General features: G+C 67.4%; 1 protein-coding gene across 1 annotated transcript; it reads right to left on the bottom strand.

Annotated features, from left to right (window-relative positions):
• Nucleotides 1-950: 950 nt before the first annotated feature.
• On the bottom strand, nt 951-20,262 carry CADM4 (cell adhesion molecule 4). Its single transcript, XM_073323063.1, has 9 exons — nt 20,157-20,262; nt 9,322-9,468; nt 9,019-9,171; nt 7,885-8,019; nt 7,513-7,674; nt 6,602-6,692; nt 4,740-4,912; nt 2,521-2,649; nt 951-1,439 (listed from the first exon to the last, which is right to left on the bottom strand). The coding sequence occupies exons 1-9, from the start codon at nt 20,245-20,247 to the stop codon at nt 1,330-1,332; spliced, it is 1,191 nt and encodes a 396-aa protein (XP_073179164.1). The 5' UTR covers nt 20,248-20,262; the 3' UTR covers nt 951-1,329.
• Nucleotides 20,263-23,461: the final 3,199 nt, after the last annotated feature.

Below are 23,461 nucleotides of genomic sequence, written 5' to 3' on the forward strand. Positions count from 1 at the left end.
ACGGCCCCTCTGGGGTAGGGGTGGGGGCGGGTTATAGGGGGACCCCTCGGCCAGCGCTGGAAGGGGGTCCCCGCTCGCCGGCAGGCCGTGACGGGGAAGCTCTTTCCCAATGTAACCCAGGGGATTCAGGGTCCGGTTTCTCCGATGCCCGGGGGGGGGAAGGTGCTGTGGCCCCGCCTGTGAGGGGCGAGCATGCCCCACCCCCACCCCGGCAGCACCCCCAGCGCTGGGGGCAGCCAAGGGGCTGGTGCACTGGAGGGGAGGAGGGTGAAATCTGGATTTGCCCCATTTGCCCCCTCTGGGCCCGGGGGTGCCGCATGGCAGGCGAGTTCCTGGGGGTGGGGTAAGAAGCCCCGGCCCCCCAGCTCCTCCGCCCCCCACCGGCCCCGTCTCAGGCTGTTGTGCTTGGTGAGGACGTCACATGACGAGGACGGACAGACACTGATGGACAGAGAGACACCCCCCCCCCCCAACAATCATGGCTTTAAAGAAAGGGTCCAACCTGCTTTTAAGGCCCACAGCAGGAATACGGGAGCCCTGGATGGAACCCAGGAGTCCGGGCTCCCAGCCCCCCACCCCTCCACCCCCGTAAACCCCCCAACGCCCTCCTGGAGCCAGGGATAGAACCCAGGAGTCCGGGCTCCCAGCCCCCCACCCCTCCACCCCCGTAAACCCCCCAACGCCCTCCTGGAGCCGGGGATAGAACCCAGGAGTCCGGGCTCCCAGCCCCTCCCTCCACCCCAGTAACCCCCCCAGTGCCCTCCTGGAGCCGGGGATAGAACCCAGGAGTCCGGGCCCCGCGGGGGGAGGGACTCCATCCCCCATCCAGTCGCGGCACAGTTAAGCTGTTTACAAAAGCACCCCATGGTCTCCACCCCCTCCCTGTTTCTCTGGAGACCTGCCCCCCATCAAAGGAGCGTGGCCACCCCCACTGTATTGTGGGTGAGGCCAGAACCCCCTGCTTCAGCCCCCCACCCCACCCAACCCCCCATCTGCCTGGGCAAAGGACACCACCTTGGGTCCCTGGAGTGGGGACCTTCACACAGGGTGGGTGGGGCCTCAGCCCAAGGGCGTGGTCTTACTGCATAGGGGCGGGGCTTCTTGTCAGAGGCGGGGCCTCAGAGCCCAGGGGCGTGGTCTTACTGCATAGGGGTGGGGCTTCTTGTCAGAGGCGGGGCCTCACAGCCCAGGGGCAGGGCTGGAACCCCAGGCTGCTGGCCCACGGGCCTTGGTTTCAGAAATTAAACCAGCCCCCCAGCCCCGGGGTTCGGCCGCGGCTCGATGGGCTGGTCCAGAGGCGCCCGGCTCGGCCCGGCTCGGCGCCCCGGCTCAGATGAAGAACTCCTCCTTGCGCTTGTGGCTGCCCCCGCCGTTGAGAAAGGCCTCGCGCACCTCGCCGTGCTCGTCCAGTCCGCTGGCCTCGTGCGTCAGGTAGGAGCCTGCCGGGGGGAGAGGTGAGGGGGGGCGGTCTGGCCCCGCCCCCTCCGGCCCTGTCCTGTCCCCTCACTGCCCCGCCCCCTCTGGCTCTGTCCCCTCCCCGCCCTGCCCCCTCCGGCTCTGTCCCCTCCCCTCCCCCACGGTCCCGCCCCCTCTGGCCCTGTCCTGTCCCCTCCCCCCCTCCCCTCACTGCCCCGCCCCCTCTGGCCCTGTCCTGTCCCCTCCCCCCCTCCCCTCACTGCCCTGCCCCCTCCAGCTCTGTCCCCTCCCCTCCCCCATGGTCCCACCCCCTCTGGCCCTGTCCTGTCCCCTCCCCCCCCTCCCCTCACTGCCCCGCCCCCTCTGGCCCTGTCCCCTTCCCTCCCCGCCCTGCCCCCTCTGGCTCTGTCCCCTCCCCTCACTGCCCCGCCCCCTCCGGCTCTGTCCCCTCCCCTCCCCCACGACCCCACCCCCTCTGGCCCTGTCCCGTCCCCTCCCCTCCCTGCCCCCTCCAGCTCTGTCCCCTCCCCTCACTGCCCCGCCCCCTCCGGCTCTGTCCCCTCCCCTCCTCCACGACCCCACCCCCTCCGGCTCTGTCCCCTCCCCTCCCCCACGGTCCCGCCCCCTCTGGCCCTGTCCTGTCCCCTCCCCCCCTCCCCTCACTGCCCCGCCCCCTCTGGCCCTGTCCCCTCCCCTCCCCGCCCTGCCCCCTCCAGCTCTGTCCCCTCCCCTCCCCCACAGCCCCGCCCCCTCTGTCCCTGTCCCCTCCCCCACAGCCCCGCCCCGTCCGGCTCTGTCCCCTCCCCTCCCCACCCTGCCCTCTCTGGCTCTGTCCCCTCCCCTCCCCCACAGTCCCCCCCCCCTCACTGCCCTGCCCCCTCTGGCTCTGTCCCCTCCCCTCCCCCACGACCCCGCCCCCTCTGGCCCTGTCCCCTCACTGCCCCGCCCCCTCCGGCTCTGTCCCCTCCCCTCCCCTCACTGCCCTGCCCCCTCCGGCTCTGTCCCCTCCCCTCACTGCCCCGCCCCCTCCGGCTCTGTCCCCTCCCCTCCCCTCCTCACCCCGCCCCCTCCGGCCCGGCCCCTCCCTGCCCCGCCCCCCCGCACCTTTCTGCCGGACGGACCCCCACACCATGCCGATCAGGACGCAGATGACGGCGAAGACCAGCAGGGCCAGGATGCCGCCCACGATGGCGTAGGGCACCGAGGTCTGGGCCTCCACGATGGCCCCGGGGTCTGGGGGCAGGAGGGGGGGCTCAGTGAGGACTGGGCCTGGACCCCCCCCCGCCCCCGCTCTGCGCTGGAGACGGGACGGGGGGACCCTGGCGTGGAGCCGGGTCTCGGGATCGGGGCCGCTGCCGGCGGGTGCTGTCGGGGGGGGCAGGACCCAGGGGGACCGGGGGGTCCCCGGCAGCGAGCCCGTCGGGGGGCGATGCAGGCCTGGGCACATGGCACCGTTCACTCGCCCTGCGTCGGGCTGCCCCTCTCCTGCCGGCGCTGCTCCCCATAGCCCCCCATTGCTCTGCACCGCGCCTTGGCACTTCAGGGGCACCGGCCGCACTGGGGGGGCTGCGGGTCGGGAGTGAGGGGCGCCGGGGGGGCAGGGGGCTGCGGGTCGGGAGTGAGGGGCGCCGGGGGGACAGGGGGCTGCGGGTCGGGAGTGAGGGGCGCCGGGGGGGCAGGGGGCTGCAGGTCGGGAGTGAGGGGCACCAGAGGGGCAGGGGGCTGCAGGTCGGGAGTGAGGGGCGCTGGGAGGCCTGGGGCACTGGGGTGGGAATGAGGGGCACCAGAGGGGCAGGGGGCTGCAGGTCGGGAGTGAGGGGCACCAGAGGGGCAGGGGGCTGCAGGTCAGGAGTGAGGGGCGCCGGGGGGGCAGGGGACTGCGGGTCGGGAGTGAGGGGCGCTGGGAGGCCTGGGGCACTGGGGTGGGAATGAGGGGCACCAGAGGGGCAGGGGGCTGCAGGTCGGGAGTGAGGGGCACCAGAGGGGTAGGGGGCTGCAGGTCGGGAGTGAGGGGCGCTGGGAGGCCTGGGGCACTGGGGTGGGAATGAGGGGCACCAGAGGGGCAGGGGGCTGCAGGTCGGGAGTGAGGGGCACCAGAGGGGCAGGGGGCTGCAGGTCAGGAGTGAGGGGCGCCGGGGGGGCAGGGGACTGCGGGTCGGGAGTGAGGGGCGCTGGGAGGCCTGGGGCACTGGGGTGGGAATGAGGGGCACCAGAGGGGCAGGGGGCTGCAGGTCGGGAGTGAGGGGCGCCAGGGGGTTGCAGGTTGGGAGTGAGGGGCACCGGGGGGGCAGCCATTGAGGCTAGTTTGCATAATGTGTTTTCTTCATTGGTTTGACTGATTCTAGTGTTATTTTCTTTGGGTTTTGTTGATACCGAATTCGTCTCTGTTGCTCATAATACCTGGCTGTAAAACAAGGAACCTCCAGGCCTGTCCCATTAGCTCCAGCCAGTCGGTGTAAGTGTTTGTAACCTTGGGCCTAGAGAAACGGCCTCGGTTTCCCTTTTGAGTCTGGGGAAGGGGAGACCGGAAGGGAGACCTGAACGTGTTTCCCATGCGTTTGCAAGGGACCGGTGACCGCCGGGTTCACCGCCGAGCAGGGACGCCATGGTTTAGGCCAAAGATAATGGTTTTGGGGATGAGATAATCGATACCAACGTGTATGAAGACGTGTGAGCCTAAAGAATAAAGGGACCCGAAAGATTTAGCTGGGTGAGGATATAAGCTTTGTGCCTGGCAGGCTGGGCACTGATATGAAAATTCAGGGCAGTGCCAGGACCCTATAAAACCGTGTCGAGGGGTCGCTTTTTCTATCTTCTGCCAAGCTATTAGCCACTCGACCCTGATCTCTGCCAACTAGGGGAACCTGGACCATCGAATTCATCGGACATGCCAGAGACAAGGCTGCTCCTCTGTCGCCCCGACCAGGTCTCCAGGGAAGGGGGTGAGTTTGCTCGTTTAAATCGTCTTTGAGAATAGAGCTGTTCCTGCCAGGGACCACAGCATTGCATGACTGCTTTGTGACTGCTTTAGACCTTTGATTATCCTTCCATTCGTTTGAATAAAGATCTTGAAATTTTGGTATTGTCCTCAGTATAAGTGTCCTGGCCACACACCCCGAGAGCCCACCCACAACGTGGAAAACTCTGTGTTCTCCAACCCTGCAGCCTGAAACGGGACAAGAACCTCAATATCTTCTGGTCAGCTCACTGGTGAGCCGTAATAAGCTAGCCCCATAAATTCAGGTCAACGGGAGGCTGTGGGTCGGGAGTGAGGGGCGCCGGGGGCTGCGGGTCAGAAGTGAGGGGCGCCGGGGGCTCCTTACCGTAGACCACCAGCACATACTGGTCGGAGGCGCGGCCGTGTTTGTTGGCCGCTTGGCAGGCGTAGGTGCCATTGTCCCCCGGGTTCAGCGCTGGCAGGGTCAGCTCCGCGCCCTGGATCTGCACCCGCTCAGGCAGCGAGTCGTTCGCCCGGCTCCACGTGATCTCAGTGGGGCTGCGGGGACAGACACCGGGGAGGGGGCGGTGAGCTGGGCCAGGCCCTGCCCAGCTCACAGAGCTGCGATCCGTCCCCTGGCGCCAGCGGGCAGGGCCAGCCCAATACCAGGGTGATGGGCAGCAGCACGGATCACCGGGTGATGCAGGATTCCTGACACACACACCCCCGGCACTGAGACATGCGGCCCCCCCATATCCCAGCCTCTGGGAACATCTGGCACTGTGAGCTTCCCCGCAGCAGGGCCCACAGCTGGAGACCCTGGTGTGAGGCTCTATGAAATATGGGGGACGCTTTATGATACTATTGATACCCGTGCCAGAACGTGGCCGTGACTCGTGCCAGATCTGCCGTGTGAGGAGCCCGTGACAGTGCTATGATTTGCCGAGTGCGATGCCCTGCTTTCTGTGTTTGTACCTCCTTCGTAGTGTGAGTTAGACGCACACAGGCTAGAGCTGCATTTCCAAACTTGTGCTGTGTTTCTGGGGGACACCTCAGCGCTGCCCAGCCTGATCCACGGCCCACCAAGGGTCATCAGCTGGACAATGAACCCCCTGAAAGGAGCCAGGGGATACACCTGATGACACGTCCGGTGGACAGGCTTTTCCTTGCCATGTGCTGGGCAGCTTGTGTTCGGGACACAGGACGTGCCAGCCACACGGCAAAAGGAATATAAATGGGGCCCTCCCAAATTCATGGTCCATTTTGCTCAATTGCACAGTCACTGGATTTTAAAAATCATGAATGTCACGATTTCAGCTACTGAAATCTGAAAGTTCACGGCGCTGTACTTGTCGGGGTCCTGACCCAAAAAGGAGTTGGGGGGGGCGCAAGGTTATTGTAGGGGGTGGGTGCAGTGCTGCCGTCCTTACTTCTGCGCGGCTGCTGGCGGGGCACTGCCTCCAGAGCGGGGCGCCCGGCCACCAGCCACGGCTCTCCGGCCACCAGCCGCCGCTCTTCGGCCACCAGCCGCCGCTCTTCGGCCACCAGCCGCCGCTCTCCGGCCGCCCAGCTCTGAAGGCAGCGCAGAAGTAAGGGTGGCAATACTGCGACCCCCCTAAAATAACCTTTGGACCCCCCTGCAACTCCCTTTTGGGCCAGGGCCCCCAATTCGAGAAACGCTGGCCTCCCCCGTGATATCTGTATCGTATAGGGTGAAAGCCCCCAGGAGACCAGATTTCATGATCCGTGGCCCTGGATGCGGTAGGGCCCTAAAACATAAAGGGCAGCTGCATCTTCTCCGTTGGGTCGTCAGTCCCACGTCTTCCCTCTGGAGCAAAGGGCGCAATGGCCCATCCCAGCTGTGTGTGGTTGTGTTCCAGAGGGACCTGCAAGTCAGCAAACTCACCGCGACTGCTGGGATCCTGATCTCGGGACTCTGAAGTGTCTGCAGGTATCTGGTTGCTTTATCGTTTGACAACCGTCTCCCTGTGCTTTCCCCGTAACGGGGCCTCAAACGTCATCGCACCGCGAGCCCCTTCCGACAACGAAAATTACTAAGGACCACGGGACCCGCCTGAGCCCCACTGCCCTGGGCTGAAGCCCTCGGACTTCGGCTTGGGGCCCAGGCCCTGACCTTGGCATTTCCAGGGAGAGCTGCCCTAGGCACCTCGGGTCACACCTGGCGCTGCGAGCTTCCCTGCAGCAGTGCCCCGACACACAGCCCGCGGCCCCCTGCGGGTCACTCACAGCGGGTTGCCGTTGACGACGCAGGTGAGGAGCAGGGTGTCGCCCTCACGCAGCACGGCCTGGCTGGGCTGGATCCGCGCCGTGGGCGAGTCTGCGGGGAGAAGACGAGGGCGGCTGCACAGGGAGCCCGACGGCTGCGCAACCCCACAACGCGACAACCCAACCCCCCCGCACACCCTAAAAACAGCCCAGCTTACCCTGGCCACACAACGCCACCACACGCCCCGTGCGCCCCCCCGCACGACACCACAACCCAACAACACAACGCCCCCATGTCCCCCCAGCAATCCGACAACACCATAACCCGACAACACAACACAACACCCCCACAATCCCGTGACCCCCAGCATCACAACAACCCGACACTCCCCCAGAACAGCACAGCTCACTCCATCCGCACAACCCCAGCACACGCCCGGCGCGTCCCCCAGCACGACACCACAACACGACAACTCCCCGCCTCCGCCAGCAGCCCCTGAACTCCCTCAGCAACATGGCAGCCTACGACCTCCCCGACAACCCACACAAAACAACAACATGCTGCCCCCACAACACCCGACACACACAGGACAACACAACACGGCACCAGCTTCTCACAACTCAGCCCCAGCCCCCCACCCCCCATAAATTCAGTGCGCCCAAAACCACCCCACAACTCGCCCCTCTGCACACTCACAACCCAAAGCAGCCCACGGCCACACACCGCCCCCCGACCCACCGCCACAGCTCCCAGCCCAACCCCACACGCGACTCTGCCATGAGGAACGCGCCCCCCAGGGCAGCCCCATCCCCAGCGGCTCCCTGCCCCCCACCCCCTCCCCCATCCTTCCCTTTCCCCCCTCACCCCACCCCGCCCCAACCCCCCTTCCCTCTCTGCCCCCCCGGCCCCCCCTTTCTCCCCCCGCACTTACACTGCACGTCCAGCACGTACTGCGTCTGCTTCCGCTGCCCGCGCAGGGCGGGGTGCGTGGCCTCGCACGTCACGATGGCGCCATGGTCCCGGCGCTCGACCCGCAGCCGCACCGACGTGCTGACCCGGAAAACCTTCCCCAGCTGCTCCCGGCTGCTGAGTCCTGCCACGGCGCGCCCGGGGGTGAGCGACTCAGGGGGACCCCGGCTGGCCCCCAGCCCCCCCGCCAGCCCCCTGCCCTGCAGCGGACGGCCCTGCCCCAAACCCCTGAGCCAGCCTCCTCATCCCGGAGGGGACAGGCCCCCTGCCCCATTCCCCGGCCCCCCAGCCGGCCCACGCCCCTAGCGGGGAATAGGCCCCTTGCCCCCCTCACCTCGCAGCTCCCGCCGGTCCCGGTACCAGCGCAGGGTGGCCGCGGGGCGCGACCGGGGCACGACGCACGTCAGCTCGACCTCCCCGCCCTCCACCGCCTGCTCCTTCACCTCCACCGTGGGGTTCTCGGGGGCCACTGCAGAGACACGGGGGTCACTGGGGCTGGGCCCTCGTCTCTTCCCAGAATCCCCCAGGGCAGCCGCCCCCCCATCCCTTCCCAGAGGCCCCTGGGGCAGCCACTTCTTGTCCCTTCCCAGAGCACCTCCCTTCCCCCTGGGACAGCCACCCCCAATCCCCTCCCAGAATCCCCCAGGGCAGCCGCCCCCCCCACGTCCCGTCCCAGAATCCCCCAGGGCAGCCACCTCCCCCATCCCTTCCCAGAATCCCCCAGGGCAGCCGCCCCCCCATCCCTCCCCAGAGGCCCTTGGGGCAGCCACTTCTTGTCCCTTCCCAGAGCACCTCCCTTCCCCCAGGACAGCCCCCCCCAATCCCCTCCCAGAATCCCCCAGGGCAGCCGCCCCCCCACGTCCCGTCCCAGAATCCCCCAGGGCAGCCGCCCCCCCCCCGTCCCCTCCCAGAATCCCCCAGGGCAGCCGCCCCCCATCCCTTCCCAGAGGCCCTTGGGGCAGCCACTTCTTGTCCCTTCCCAGAGCACCTCCCTTCCCCTGGGACAGCCCCCCCCAATCCCCTCCCAGAATCCCCCAGGGCAGCCGCCCCCCCCCCCGTCCCCTCCCAGAATCCCCCAGGGCAGCCGCCCCCCATCCCTTCCCAGAGGCCCTTGGGGCAGCCACTTCTTGTCCCTTCCCAGAGCACCTCCCTTCCCCCGGGACAGCCCCCCCCAATCCCCTCCCAGAATCCCCCAGGGCAGCCGCCCCCCATCCCTTCCCAGAGGCCCCTGGGGCAGCCACTTCTTGTCCCTTCCCAGAGCACCTCCCTTCCCCCGGGACAGCCCCCCCAAATCCCCTCCCAGAATCCCCCAGGGCAGCCGCCCCCCCACGTCCCGTCCCAGAATCCCCCAGGGCAGCCGCCCCCCCACGTCCCGTCCCAGAATCCCCCAGGGCAGCCGCCCCCTGTCCTTTTCAACAGCCCCCCTGACCCCGCAGCCACCCAGCCCTCCCGGCCCGGCCCCGCGCACCCAGCACGGTGAGCGAGGCGATCTGGTGGTGCGTGTCGTCGGTGTACAGCTGGCAGAAGTAGCCGCCCTCGTCCTCCAGCCGGACGTCGGAGAGCAGGATCCGCACCTGCTTCTGGGTGAACTCCACCAGCTGGAACCGCTCGTCCTTCAGGGCTGGGGAGACGGGGATGGGCTCAGCGGCTGCCCCCGGCCCCCCACTTCCTCCCCGCCCGGCGACCCCTCACCTCGCGTGCCTCGGCCCCTGCCTGCCTGCCAGCCCATTACCCCACGTGCCCGGCCTCCCCCCGTCCGGCGGCCCCTTACCCCGCGTGCCGTTAAAGAAGAGCGTCTGCCGGGCCGGGTTCTGGATCACCACGATGGAGCCGTCGTACCGGTGCAGCCGGCAGTTGATCTCGGCCACGCCGCCCTCCACCACCGTCATGTTCTCCGTCTGCACCTCCTGCGCCAGGGCTGGGCGGGCAAGAGCGGGGGTCAGGGAGAGACCGGGGGTCGGGAGCCACGCGGATACCCCCCCACCCCTCCGCAGACCCCTATGGCACTGAGGGCCCTCATCAAACCCGCCAGCGTCACAACGACCTCGACGCGCGGGAGAACTGGGCCCAAACCAACGCCCTGAGGACACGTGCCAAACCCAGCCCGGGGTCAGGGAAAGGGAGATACTGACCGGGCGCCCGCGGTGCCAGGCCGCCGGAGCAAGGCTGAGACCGGCAGAGGGGAGCGAGACACAGGAGGTTGCCGCCCCGCTCTGCTCAGCGCTGGCGAGGCCCCGGACGGACTCCTGGGTGCAGTTCACGGGGGGGGGGGGGGCGCGCTTTCGGGAGGAGGGGGACAGCCCTGGAGAGTGTCCCCAGAAAGCAACAGAACTGCTCAGAGCCGACCGAGGCGCAAAGGGGAAATCCCGGGGCGCACCTGGCCGAGCGGGCGGCTGACTGGTCCGCCAAGGCCGGGGGCCGTTCTCGTGAGGCCGGGGATCACGGCAGGACAAGCTAAGCAGGGCGTTAGCAGAAACCCTCTCACTCCCGGGGCGTTCAGCCCGGTGCAGGCTCTGAGAGACCCCCGGCGCTGCAGGGTTTAGGGACAAAGCCCTGCCCGGCTGGTCCAGGGTGACCCGGTCCCGCCCCACGCGGCGATGACCGTACGGGGTGCGTGGAGTGGAACAGACGGGCCCGGGCCCTCTGCCCTCCTGAGCCGCCCCCGGCCGCCGGCGCTGCACCAACCTTAGCTGGTGAACGGCCCGGGAGGGACACACTGCAGGCAGCGCCGGGGGAAGCCATCCTGGGGCCGGCCTGGGACCGGGGGGTGGTGGCATCTCCGCCATGCAGGGGGGCACCATCATGTGCCCCTCGCCCCTGCGTAGGCCTCCTGGTTTGCAATGACCCCAGCCCCCAGGGAGAGGATCCCCCCCACAGCCCCCACCCAGACCCAGGGCCGCCAGCTCCCCACCTCCCCGAGATTTTGCAGTGATTTGTTACATGTGGCATGGAAGTAGGGGGCGGGGCTTGTTGGAACAGGGGCGTGTCCTATACCGATAAGGTGGGGCTAAAACATCCTTGATCCCCGATTGGCCCAGAAGAGGCCAGGGCCAGTTCATGCCGCTATTTCTGCTGCTTTCCCAGCCCACAAAAGAGGCCGATGGCGACTGTCATGTGACCTTTGACCTCTGCCATGAGGCCACTTCCTGTCTTTGGCCCAACCTCTCTCCCGGTGCGTACCCAGGAAGCCATGCCTCGTGTCACTTCCTGCTTCACTCCCACCCATGGCTGTGTATTATGCAGTGTAAATTACGATGGCCGACACCTCTCACACCACCTCTCGCATCCGCCAAAATGGCCGTCCTCTCGCTGGGCAATGTCGATCCAAATGGCCGCCCTTCCCTCAACGCAACGTCAGTCAACCAAAACGGCCGCCCTTCCTTCAACGCAACGTCAGTCAACCAAAACGGCAACCCTTCCCTGAATGTGATCTCAACCGAAACAGCCGCCCTTCCCTCAACGCGACGTCGGTCAACCCAACAGCAGCCCTACCCTCAACGTGATGTCAACCAAAATGGCCGCCCTACCCTCAATGTGATGTCAACCGAAACAGCCGCCCTTCCCTCAACGTGACGTCCGTCAACCCAACAGCTGCCCTACCCTCAACGTGATGTCAAACAAAACGGCCGTCCTGTCTCTCCAGTATCAATCAAAATGGCCGCACTACCCTTTGGACAATGTAGACCCAAATGGCCGCCTTTCTGTCAACGCGACGTTGACCCAAATGACCGCCCTGTCTCCTCAGCGTCAACACAAATGGTCGTTTTCTCTCTCTAGGTGATGTCAACAAACTCACCATCATCTCCCTCTCCACAATGTAGAAAAACACGGCGGCCCTATCACGCTCTCCGCCCACCAGACAAAAATGGCTTCCTCGTCCTTGTGAAACAGAAACAAACATGGCCGCCCCTCCGTGACTGCCCTCTTTCTCCATCCGTGCAAACATGGCTGCCCCTCTGGGACGGACAGAAAGCTGTCTGCTCCTCACTTGCTCCAACAGACATGGCCATCCAAGGGCCACGTCAACGGAAACGGCTGCCATCTTGCTATCATCACCTAGCAACAAACATGGTCTCCCCTTAGCGACACACTTGGCAACGCGGACCAACATGGCTGCCCTCTCTTGTACAAGGCAGATGGCGGCCCGGGGGACTGTTGGCCCCGCACTGACACGCGGGGCGGTTGGTTGGCGAGCTCCCGCTACCAATAGAAAGGGGGCGGGCCGATGGGAAACCAGGACCGAGACTGACAGGCCCCAGGCCCAATGGGGAGAGGCCAGCCATCCAGGTCAGCCTGATTGATAGGGCAGGCAGGCCAATGAGGGAGTCAGGAGGCCAGAGGGGTCCCGCCCCCTGTGGGAGCTAGGCCAGAGGGGCAGAGTTAAGGGGAGAGCAGGGGCCCAGGGAGCTGCGCTGGAGGCAGGGTGGGGCTGGGGCTGGGTGTGGGGTCCCGGGGCCACGCAGCGGGTCGACGGCTTTTCCTGCCCCATTTCCTCCTTAGTTTTCATCGGCTGGTTTAATCAGTTGCATTTGCTTGAGCGCCCCGAGCAGAGAGAGCCCGGATCCCTCCCGGGCCCAGCCTGGTCAGGGTTACGGGGACTCTGCCCCACGGGAGGGAGGACGGGGAGCCCTCGAGGGCAGGCCGGGCGCTGGGCGAAGGGAGTGGGAGCGAGGACTCAGATCCTGTCACCAGCCCATTGCACCGGGTTGAGGCCAGCAAGTTCGCCACAACAGCGGGACTCCCCACCGGCTCCACGAACAGGGGCTGCAGGTGGGGAGTCGGGGGCGCCATCGGGTGGGGTGTGAGGGGCACTGGCTGAGCTGGGGGGGGCAGCAAATCAGGAGTGAGGGGTACCAGCAGATTGGGGCCTGTGGGTGGGGACCGAGGGGCGCAGGTCGAGCTGGGGGGGCTGCGGGACGGGAGCGAGGGTCAAGTTGGGGGGGGGCTGCGGGATGGGAGCGAGGGGCGCAGGTCGAGCTGGGGGGGCTGCGGGTTGTGTTGCCCCTTTAAGTCCCTTGAGGTTTTGTCTCCGCCTCCTTTGACATCATAATGGGTCGTCATGGGAACGGCTCTGATCAGCTGGTGCTGTCAGTGGGGGATTGAGCTGGGGGGGGTCAATAACCAGGTGGGGGGGCCTGGGCAGAGCTGGGGGCAAAAGGCCGGGGGAGGGGGTGGTAATGGCAGCTGGGGGGATGAGAGAGAGCCCCCCACATAACCTCACCCCATGGGCCTAGACCCCCCCTCACAGCCCCCCCACCAGACTGCAACCCGCCCCCAGTGGCGGCATCAGTGAAGCATTGTGGGTAACCCCCAGGCCGATGAGGGGCCCTGGGCTGCACCCCCATGGCTGGGATCCCCCCACACTTCCTGGGTCCCAGGGGCAGTTCCCGTCACACCCTCCAGGGGGCGCTGGGCAGCCCCGCCCGCCTCCTCCCCACCCCCCACGGTTCCATTCAGCTCCAGCGAATCAGGCGTTGCCATGGCAGCCAGCCACCAAGATTTGCATATCCGAGTCCTTAAATATTTGGCTGAGAGGCAGAGATGGGGGGGCTGGAGATTGGGGGGGGCAGAGAACTGGAGCCTGGGCCCCACATGGCCCCTCCCCCCCAGGTTAACACCCCTCGGCCCCCAACAGCAGGGGGCGACGGAGGCCAAGCATGGCCTCATCTCTCGCTTTGGGGTACCCGGGGTGGGGGCAGGGGGTAAATTGAAGGGGGGAGGGGATGAGACTGGCTCGCCAGGGGGCAGTGGAGTGGGGGGTATTTGGAGGGGCTGGCACTGGGGGGAAGTGGGGTGGCGTGGGGGGTAACTGGAGGGGCCTGGCACAGGGGTGGCTCGCCAGGGGGCAGTGGAGTGGGGTGTATTTGGAGGGGCCTGGCACTGGGGGGAAGTGGGGTGGCGTGGGGGGTAACTGGAGGGGCCTGGCACAGGGGTGGCTCGCCAGGGGGCTGTGGGGTGGGGGGTAATTGGAGGGGCCTGGCACAGGGGTGGCTCGCCAGGGGGCAGTGGGGTGGAGGGGTAAGTGGAGGGGCCTGGCACTGGGGGGAAGTGGGTGGCGTGGGGGGTAACTGGAGGGGCCTGGCACAGGGGTGGCTCGCGGGGACAGCGGGCAGGTGAAGACGGGCCGGCGAAGGGGCCGGAGCAGAGAAGAAAGGGGGCGCAGGCCGTGGAGGACGGGAACGAGCCGGGAGAAATGGGGAGAAATGTCAGGAAGGGGGCGGGTGGGGGGGAATTCAGGGGGCAGGAGGGCAGGTGGGGGTGCAGGGGGGCCGGACAGGGGGGCAGGAAGGGCTGAATGGCGACATCGTTGCTGGTTCCATCCAGTTGCTCCCGTGCTCCGGCCGGGGGTCCCGCCTGGCTGCTCACGGCCTCGCTGGGGCCAGAGTCGAAGGGCAGCAGATGGGAGGCGAGGGACGCGAGGGAGGGAGGGGCAGGGGGGCTGTGGGGGGGGGCATGGCGGGCGCGGGGGGCAGAGCCCCCAGGCAGCCAGCAGCAAAGGGAAACCACGACCCGGGGTGTCGGAAGGGCTGGACCCAGAGGAATGAAGGCGACGCACAACAGAGGGAGCCTGGGGTCGCAGCCCCCCTACGAGCGTCCCCCCCCCCACGGACCTGGGGGTGCCCCACACAGCTCCCACTCCTGGGCTCTGACCAGAGGGATGCAGAGAGCCTGGAAACGCCAAGGGGTGGGCCCGAGGCCCCCCCCAGCCTGCCGTGCCCCCCCGCCAGGGAGTCATTGATATTCCAGCCACGGCCGCCTTTCCCCTCTGGGGCGCTGGCCCCGATCCGGCCGGGGGGGCACTGGCTGGCTCAGGGGGTGGGAAATGGGGCTCGGGGCCTGGGGCAGGACGGGGCCTGTGCAAACACCGGCTGTTACTGGGGGGGGCGCTGCAGCCAGGACTCCTGGGTTCTCTCCCGGCTCTGGGAGGGGAGCACGGCCCGGTGGTCAGAGCAGGGCACCCCTGGGGCCGTAGTTCACACCCCTTCTCCCCACGGCAGCCCCTGCAGCCAGCACCGCCCCCACATAGCCCCCCGAGCACTCCCTGCTGGGAGCGACGGGGCCGGCAGAGTCGGGGGCCCCCCGTCCCCCCATGCAGCTGTCTCCTCACCATCCAAGCTATGCCAGCCAGGGTTGCCGTGGCAACACCCCCATCGCCCGTTGCTAAGCACCAAGGCTGTAGGACTCCCTGGTGTGCGGAGGGGGGGCGGTTTATTGCTGTGTCAGCTTGTTCCCCAGGCCCCCCCCACCTCCGCAGGGTTTCCACGGCAACCGCGGCGCAGCCAGCTGTGACTGTCAAGGTCACTCGCACCACCAAGGTCACCAGTCCCGCCCCCCCCCCACCTCCGCCGGTGCCCCTCCCTCCCGACCCACAGCCCCCTGCTAGCTCAGCCCTGGGCTCCCCCATGCCCTAAGTTAACTCCGTGCTGCTGGCCCAGCCACCCAGGGGGCGCAGCTCTGGATTCCTGGCATATTTTGGGCCGCGCCCCCCCCCCCCGCCAGTGCCAACAATGGGGCCCATTTTTCTGCCAGCTCGAGCCCCCTTCCCCACAAGGAGAGAGAGGAACTGCCCGGGCTCCCAGCCCCCCCTTCCCCTGGGTGGGAGAGGATCAGTTCGGCCCTCGTGACCCAGGGGGGCGAACCCTCCTGGGGCCAGTGAACCCCCCCCCCCCCCCCGAGAGCTGCCCATCGGTCTGCAGCTCCCATTCACCTCCAGCCACTGCCCAGCACTGCCCCCACCTGGGTGGGGAAACTGAGGCACTAAGATCATGGAGTGAGGAAATAGCAGGAATAGAACCCAGGAGTCCTGGCTCCCAGCCCCCCTACTCTGATGCATCATAGGTCAGGGTTGGAAGAGACTCAGGAGGTATCTAGTCCAACCCCCTGCTCAAAGCAGGACCAACCCCAACTAAATCATCCCAGCCAGGGCTGTGTCAAGCCGGGCCTTAAAAACCTCTAAGGATGGAGATCCCACCTCCTCCCTAGGGAACCCATTCCAGGGCTTCACCTCCCTCCGCATGAAACAGTGTTTCCTAATCCCACTGCAACTCGAGACCATGGCTCCTTGTTCTGTCAGCCCCCACTCCCCTCCCAGAGCTGGGGAGAGAACCCAGGAGTCCTGGCTCCCAGCCCCCCTGCTCCAACCCACCAGCCCCCACTCCCCTCCCAGAGCTGGGGAGAGAACCCAGGAGTCCTGGCTCCCAGCCCCCCGCTCTGAGCCAGAGCCAAGGCCATTCCAGCTCTGGCAGCAGGTCCAGGCTGTTGGACCCCATCCAGCCCTGGTGCCCCAGCAACCCCTGTGGGGGAGGGGAAACAGGGACCAGCCACCCCCCAGGGGCCCATATGGCCCAGGGATGTCAGCCCACCCCCTCCAGGGGCAGATTCCTTGCGGGACAGCGGAGGGGTGGGATGCTGGCACCCCCCATGGGTGCGGCCCTGACCCACACATTCCTGCCAAGCCAGGAGCGCCCGCCACTGCCCACAGAATCGCCAAGATGGGAATGGACAAGGGGCCTTTGTTCCACTGCCAGCGAGCACCCGGCACCCCACCCCCACCCCGGACGCCTGGGTCCCTTGGACTGGATCAGGCTGCTGCGTCCCCATCAGACCCCTCCATCCCCAGGACACCTGGGTCCCTAACTCCAGTTCAGGCTGCCCCATGCACACACATGGGGCAAAGCAGCCAAGTAAAACCAGGGGGGGGCTCCCCCCACCCCACCTCACTGCTGCCAGCACCCCTCAATCCAGACCCACGGCCCCCTGCTAGCTCTGGGAGGGGAGTGGGGTCTAGTGGGTCAGACCAGCGTGGGGCTGGGAGCAGGACTTCTCTCCCCAGCTCTGGGAGGTGGGGGGCTAGTGTTTAGAGCAAGGGGGGTTGGGAGCCAGGGCTCCTGGGTTCTTTCCCCGTGTCTGGGAGGTGAGGGGGGAGGCTAGTGGCTAGAGCAGGGGGGTTGGGAGTTCGGAGAATGAAGGCTTGGGCTAGTGGGGGGGCCAGTTGCCATAGCAAGGGGATGGGCAGGGGAGGGGCTAGTGCCTGGGGGAGCTGGCGCCGTGGGGTGACAATGGCCTTTTCTCCACTGCCTGGCGGGGATAAGGACCTGCTGTGCGGGGGGGACAGAGCCGCCTGTCAGCCCCGCGGCCTGCACGGGCCGTCTCCTCCTGGCACAGGCCCCGGGGACACGCCACTGGGGGGAGGGAAACTGAGGCACGGACCGGTCCAGGTGACCCCCAGGAGAGAACCCAGGAGTCCTGCCTCCCAGCTCCGCCTGCTCTAAGCAACCAGCTCCCTGTCATACCAGGAGTTCGGTGTTTCATACAGAGACAATATTCCCCCTGCATCGCCTTCGAAACAGCCCCCCCCCGGCCCTACAGGGGCTGCATCCCAGGGCCGGGCGAGGGGGTCTCTGTATAACCAGCCCTCCCCCCACCCCAGAGGGGCCACGTCCCAGCGCCGGGTGGGGGGTCCCTGTATAACCAGCCCCCCCACCCCAGAGGGGCCGTGTCCCAGCTCCCCGAAGATGGCAGATGTGTTCAGAGCTCGCTGGACCTGGCCCCCGGGCACGGGCAGGCTGAGCGAGCGTCTCTTCAGGCCGGGTTCCCAGGGACGCGTCCATCGCTGCACGCCAGCGGGGAGAGGCTGCCAGGGTGGGGGCGGCAGGGCTCCCAGGGGGTGGGGGGGCTGGCACCATGGGGCGCCACAGGTGTGGGGCCGGCACGTGTCGGCTGGGCACTGGCCCAGAGGCGATTTCATTACAAGAGATAATTGGGACGAGCTGGCCCCACGCGCCAGGAGCTGTCAGCGGGCACGGCTCCCGCTGAGCATCACAGGGAGCCCCATGCCCCCCAGAGCCAGTGCCCTGCCCCCCACAGTGTGCTGCCCCCCACAGCCCCCACCCCACCTCCTGCTGGGAGCCCCCCCGCCCCGGAGCCAGCACCCCACTCCCCAGAGTCAGCGCCCTTCCCCCCACGGCCCATCCCCCCCGCAGCATCCCCTACTGGGATAGTTAGAGCTGGGGGAGGGGGCTGGGACCCAGGACTCCTGGGTTCTCTCCCCAGCCCTAGGAGGGAGTGGGAGCGAGTGGTCAGAGTGGGGACTCGGGTGCCTTCTCTGCCACTGACTAGCTGTGTGACATGGGCCCTCCCCGGGTGGGAAGCCCTTTGAGGGCAGGGCCCGTCTCTCACTGTGGGTCTGGGCGCCCGGCTGTCCCCAAGATCAGCAGCACCTGCCAGCCCTACCAGAACCCCCCAGCAGTGGGGCAGGAACCCCAACGGGCTCCAGCTCCCCCCACCCCTCGGCTCCCAGGGCTGGGACACGGGGGGGAGGGCAACACCCAGGGGCCGCCAGTCGGTCCCAGGGGTCAGCGTCAAGGCTGGCTCCTTGGGCCCAGCAGCCAGACCCGGGGCCAGGGGACCCAAGCCTGTAGAGACCCCCCCCAACCCCTCCGGCCCCTGGAGCCCAGGCCCTGCACCACATACCCCATGCGGATCGAAGCGGGGATCCCAGCACCCCAAACCCTGCCCAGCGCCACATAGGGGAGCCGCACCTTGTGCTGTGGGCAGCCCCCCACCCCGCTAACCCCAAACGGACGCCTGGCTCGGCAAAATAAGCACGCCCCCCACCCCATCACTGTGTCGCAGGCCACCCGCTCCTCGCATCTCCACAGGCCGCTGGGGGAGGCTGCGTCTTTCAAACGCCCTTCTGGACCACGAGGATCACCCCCCCCCATGTGGCTGCAAACATGTCCCCCCCAGTCCGGTATCTTGCAAACCTCCCAAGGGAGTGGGGGGCTCTCCGCTGAGCCCAGCCCCCCACACCGCAGGGCTGACCCTGGAGCAGCTTCCCCCCGATTTTCCCCTCCCAAAGCGAACCCGGCCCCTCGGGAGCAATTTATGGCTTCACATAATCAGTGTCCCACACGAGGGGGGGGCAGGGATCGGAGCCCCCCGCAGCCCGGCTGGGGCTCCCAGCTCCAGCTGACACAATCCATGGGAGGGAGGCGTCGCAATGTTTTGGGGGAGCCGGACCGGGACACCTGGGTCCCACTTCCCCCCAGTTCGGCCCCAAAACCCTGCTAGAGGACGGGAAGAAGGCGAAGATGATCCCCCTAATCACTGACACACACACACCCCCGCCCGCAGTTTGAGTCCCCCCCGACTCTCCATCCTGGAGCCGCCCCACAGCTGCAATGGGGTGGGGGGGCAGGGAACAATTTGCCATGCAGGGGTGGGGGGAGGGATACCTGCTGGGTGCCCCCCCAGCGCTGGGATGGTGGCTGCAGGGGGCAGGGCCAGGCCTAGGCCAGAGGGCACAGAAATGCCACCATGGGCCAGGGAAGCTGGGCAAAGCGGGCCAGGTGGGGGGCCGGCTGGGAGCCGGGTTAAAGCTGGAGCCGGTGCCCACGGCCGGGGGGCTGAGCCCTGCCAGGAGACGCGGCTGGTGCCCAGCGCTGGGCCGGGAGAACAAAGGCTGGAAATCTGCAGCCAGCGGGATTCGGGGGGGAAGAAGGGGGGGGAAACGCCATTTTCCTCCCGCTTTTTCTTTTCAGCGTCCCCGTTAATCGTGTATGAAAATAACCCGACGCCCAGCGCTTGGGCTGCCAGGCTCCCCGACCCTGACCCCGGCTCCCGACCCTGGCTCCGAGCCACGGCAGGATCCAGGGACAAATCGCTCGGCCGTTTCCGTGCCCATGGAGCCAGGCTGGGACAGAGACAGGAGCAGAACAGGGCAGAGGAAGAAAGGGGGAGCGGGGGGGGGCGGGGACGGATGCGGCAGCTGGTCGGGACCCAACTCCCACCAGGGAGCCAGGCACAAGCAGATCGGGAATGGACGGTCTGGGCGCAGAAATACAAGGGACAGGCCGAGGCCGGAGCAGCGGGAGGAGATGCCAGATTGAAGTGGGGTGCACAGACATGCCAAAAATGGGGGTTCATGGGGATGTGATACAGGGGGTGCATGGGGAGATGCTGGAATGAAGTGGGGTGCTCAGGGATGCAATGCAGGGGGTGCATGGGGAGATGCTGGAATGAAGTGGGGTGCTCAGGGATGCAATGCAGGGGGTGCATGGGGGACAGTCAGGAAGTGGGGTGCCCGGGAGGGATGCTGGCAGGGTTGCTATGGGCTCTGAATGCTAAGCTGGCAAGAGGCAGGCCCGGGGGGCGGGGGGGCGAGTGACACGGGGCTCCCAGGCCAGGCGAGGGGGGGGAGTCCTAATCCCACAGACCTGCCCCGGGGGCGGGGGGCACGAAGGATCATTTGAAGGCGGGGGGGGGGATCTAACAAAGCCCAGAGGTGGCACCGCTGCAGTGCCCCCCAACAGTGCATTGTTCCCCCCACCCCAGCCCTGCAACAGCTGCAACCGTTACAGGGACCCCCACATTGCAGAACCGGGGGGGGGTTGAGCCAAGAGCCCCCCTCAAAAACCGCGGCTGCTTGGGGGCCCCCCACTGCCCAGCGCGCGCCGCTGCAAAGGGACCCGCCCCCCCGGAGCTGGCTGGGGGGCCGGAGAGCCGCGCACCTGGCATGGCCAACGGGGAGGGGGGGCTGCGCCCCACTGCCCAGCCCCACAGCCCCCCGCCCGGCCCCCCGGATCGCGCCCCCGCGCCCCCTACCTCGCCCGGCTGCCCAGAGCAGCCCCAGCGCCGCCAGCATCGCCCGGCCCCGGCCCCGGCCCCGGCCCCGGCCCCACGGCGCCGGCCCCATCGCTCCCGCCGCGCGCCCGGCCCGTCTGCACCTGCACCGGGCTGCTCCAGCCGTAATGTATGCTAATGAGATGCGAGGGGCGGGCCAATGGCAGCCGGGCGGGGCCCCGGCGAGCGGGGCAGCGTGTTTACAAGTCCCATGCGGGAGTGGGGCGGGCGGAAGTTAAAGGGAGAGGACGGGGCCCCCCCACCCCGCCCCACTGCCCCCCACCCCGGGCTCCCGGGCCCCCCACCCCGCCCCACTGCCCCCTCCCCCCCGGCACCACGACAGCAGGTGCAATGGGCTGGCAGGCCGCCCCCCACTGCTGGACTTGGGGGGCCTGGGGGGCCTGTTCTGCCCCCAGGTAAAGGCCCCCCAAGGGGAAAGCGAAAGGGGCTCCTCAAAGCCAGAGCAGGGGGCGGGATCTGCTTTCGGGGGACCCAGGGGCTTCTCCAGACAAGGGGGGAGGGGAGGGTCATTGGCACGAGTATGTGAAGAGGAGAAACTGAGGCACAAAGAGGGCTCAGGTCAAGTAGCGAGGCCTGGGGACAGAACCCAGGAGTCCTGGCTCCCTGCCCCCTCCTACTCTAACCACTAGACCCCACACCCCTCCCATAGCCAGAGAGAGAACCGAGGGCCCCCATCACCCCAGGCACTGCCCAGACCCCCACACTGAGCTCGGGACCCCCTTGTGCCAAGCACACGGCACTGTGGCTATTCACTGCCCCCCAGGGTCCATAGGGGGTGGATCGGGGCGGTGACTGAAGGGCCCAGGGTACGTTACAGCAGCCCCGACGTTCCTCTCATTTGCCCCAGGGGCCGGGCAGTGACACCAGGGAACCCGAAGCCACCTTTGTGCCCTGGCCCCGGCCCGGTTCCAAGCGAGTGAGGATCGGGCCGAGTGCCCACCTGCCAGGGGCACTGAGGCATCTCTGATCTCCCCCAACCACCCCCCCCAATCTCCCACGCCCTTCAGCGGGCCGAGCACAGCTCTGAGCCTGGGGTGAGACCATCGCAGCCGCAGCAGCCCCCGGCTGGGCTCGTCCCTGGTGAAAGGGCCGCGGTAGGAGGCAGCGCCCGGCAGGGGCAGGCAACAGGAGCGAGGAGCAGAGCCGCGGCCCGCAGCGGGGTGCAAAGGCAGCATTCCCACGGCCGCTGGAGACGGCGAACAAGGCACCACGTCCCGGCCTGTTCCCATGGGCGGCGTCTCTGCAGCAGACCACAGCTCCCGCGCCAGCCGGGCTGGCAGAACCCGTTAGGTGGCCCTGGGGCTAGCGCTTGACTCCCCACCCTGCACCCAGGGGCCCCTTTCTGCAGCCGCCGCCTCGCTGGGCCCTGCCGGAGGAACGGGCGGGGGGTTAGTGGGCCTGGAGGAAGATGCGGCCCCCGAGCAAATCCAAGGAGCCCCAGAGGGGAACTCGGTCCCCAGCCAAACGCAACGGGGCCGGGGCCTCTCCACCGGGAACCGGCTCTTCCGCAGCTCAGCTGGGGAGAGCCCAATGCCCCAGGACAGAGGCCCCTGTGCCATGAAAGCGGAGGCAGAAATCACCGCCCAAGGGCCAGGACTGGGAGAAGAGCCCGGCGGGACCCAGCCAGTGACCCGCTGCCCCCCTGCCCGAGATCTGGGGGCCCCGGCGGATCAGCAGCTGCCCGGGAGCTCCCAGCTGGGCCCAAAGGGCGAATGACATCCCAGGCTGTACAAAGGGGGGGTCTCCAGTGGGAGCAGGGAGGAGATTTTCCCTCTGGAGCTGGCCCGGGGGCGCCGCTGCTGGGCCCTGGGTCCAGCTCCGGGGCACACAGTCAGTCGGGGAGGGGTCCGAGCAGAGCCCCGAGGGCGATTCGAGGGTCCGAAGCCCTGCCGCTGAGCGAGACACGAGGAGCTTCCACTGTTCAGCTGGGCCCCGGGCAGGCCGTCCCCACGCACGGAGCGAAGGTCTCCGAGCCCAGCCCAGCCGCCTTGGCCTGGACCCTGGACTCCCGGCACCCAGCCCCGCCCCGCACGCTGCAGTGCGATGGGGCAGCCCCAGGCCCTGAGCCAGGCCCGTGGGTCGCAGGCCGTCGTAGCCTCTGAACCGGGGCCGGGGATCACAAGGCAGCTCGGGGATGCGGCGCCTTGTCCCCCCAGCCCCAGACTCACGCCAGTTTCAATGATTTTGGTCATTTATTTCGAAATATCGGTCAGCAAGCATGGCCGTAACCATACAGACCAAAAAAATAATGATTCTGGTCTTTTTTTTTTTTTTGTCGTTTTGATAGATAGATTCCTTACGAGGCATTTTAACACAGAACTTTGAGTAATTCACTTGAACGACACGGCAGACCCGCACCCCTCAGAAGCAGGGCAAAGGCCGGGGGGAGTCGGGGTAACGGAGGTGCCGAGGGAGAGAGAAGGAGCCTGGGAGTGAACCTGGAGGCTGCTGGGGGGAAGGTTTTTCTTTGGGGGGGGATTGTTAGGGAGTTGGGGAGCCTCCCCCATGCAGACCCTGCCTGACCCCAAGCCTCTCCCGTTCAGTCAGGCACCTTTGCCCCTGTCCCGCACCCCCCATCCCCATGGGTCTCTGCAGCCCCCCTCCCGCGTCCCCAGGCTCAATGCTGGCCCCCCGCTAGCTCCTGAGCCCCAGTCTGTGACCCCCTGCACAGACTGTGCCCCACTCTGTCCTCACCTGGCTCCGCGGGCAGGAGGCTGTGGCGAGCTCTGCTCCTGGGGCAATTCTGCAGCCCCGGGCATGGGCAGATGCTTTCCCCCACCCCACGGGAAAGACATTTCTACCCCAGAGGCGCTGCAGTTCCGCCGCCTTCCCAGCAGGGGCCGCTGTGGCGCCAGAGCGTTCCTGCCGGGGGCGGTCCTGGGGCCCTAGCGGCCTCTGGTGGGCACAAGGCGGCACTGCAGCGCTTCTGGGCTCAGCTGCTTGCGGGGCGGGGCGGATGAATTCTGCGGGTCCGCAGACGTGCAGGACCCCGCGGGGATAGGGGCTGGAGCCCGGGCTCTCAAGCGGGGGGTCGGGACCCCTCGGGGGGTCGCGAGGTTCTGACACGGGGGTTCGCGAGCTGTCAGCCTCCAGCCCAAACCCCACTTTGCCTCCAGCATTTATAACGGTGTTGAATATATTAAAAAGTGATTTTAATTAATAAGGGGGGTGGGGGGTCGCGCTCAGCGGTTTGCTGTGTCAACGGGGTCACCAGGACAAAAGTGTGAGACCCACTGGGGTAGAGGGACCGCTGGTCCCCCGGACGC

Source organism: Lepidochelys kempii, chromosome 24 (genome assembly GCF_965140265.1).
Source record: "Lepidochelys kempii isolate rLepKem1 chromosome 24, rLepKem1.hap2, whole genome shotgun sequence".
Classification (NCBI taxonomy): Eukaryota; Metazoa; Chordata; order Testudines; family Cheloniidae; genus Lepidochelys; species Lepidochelys kempii.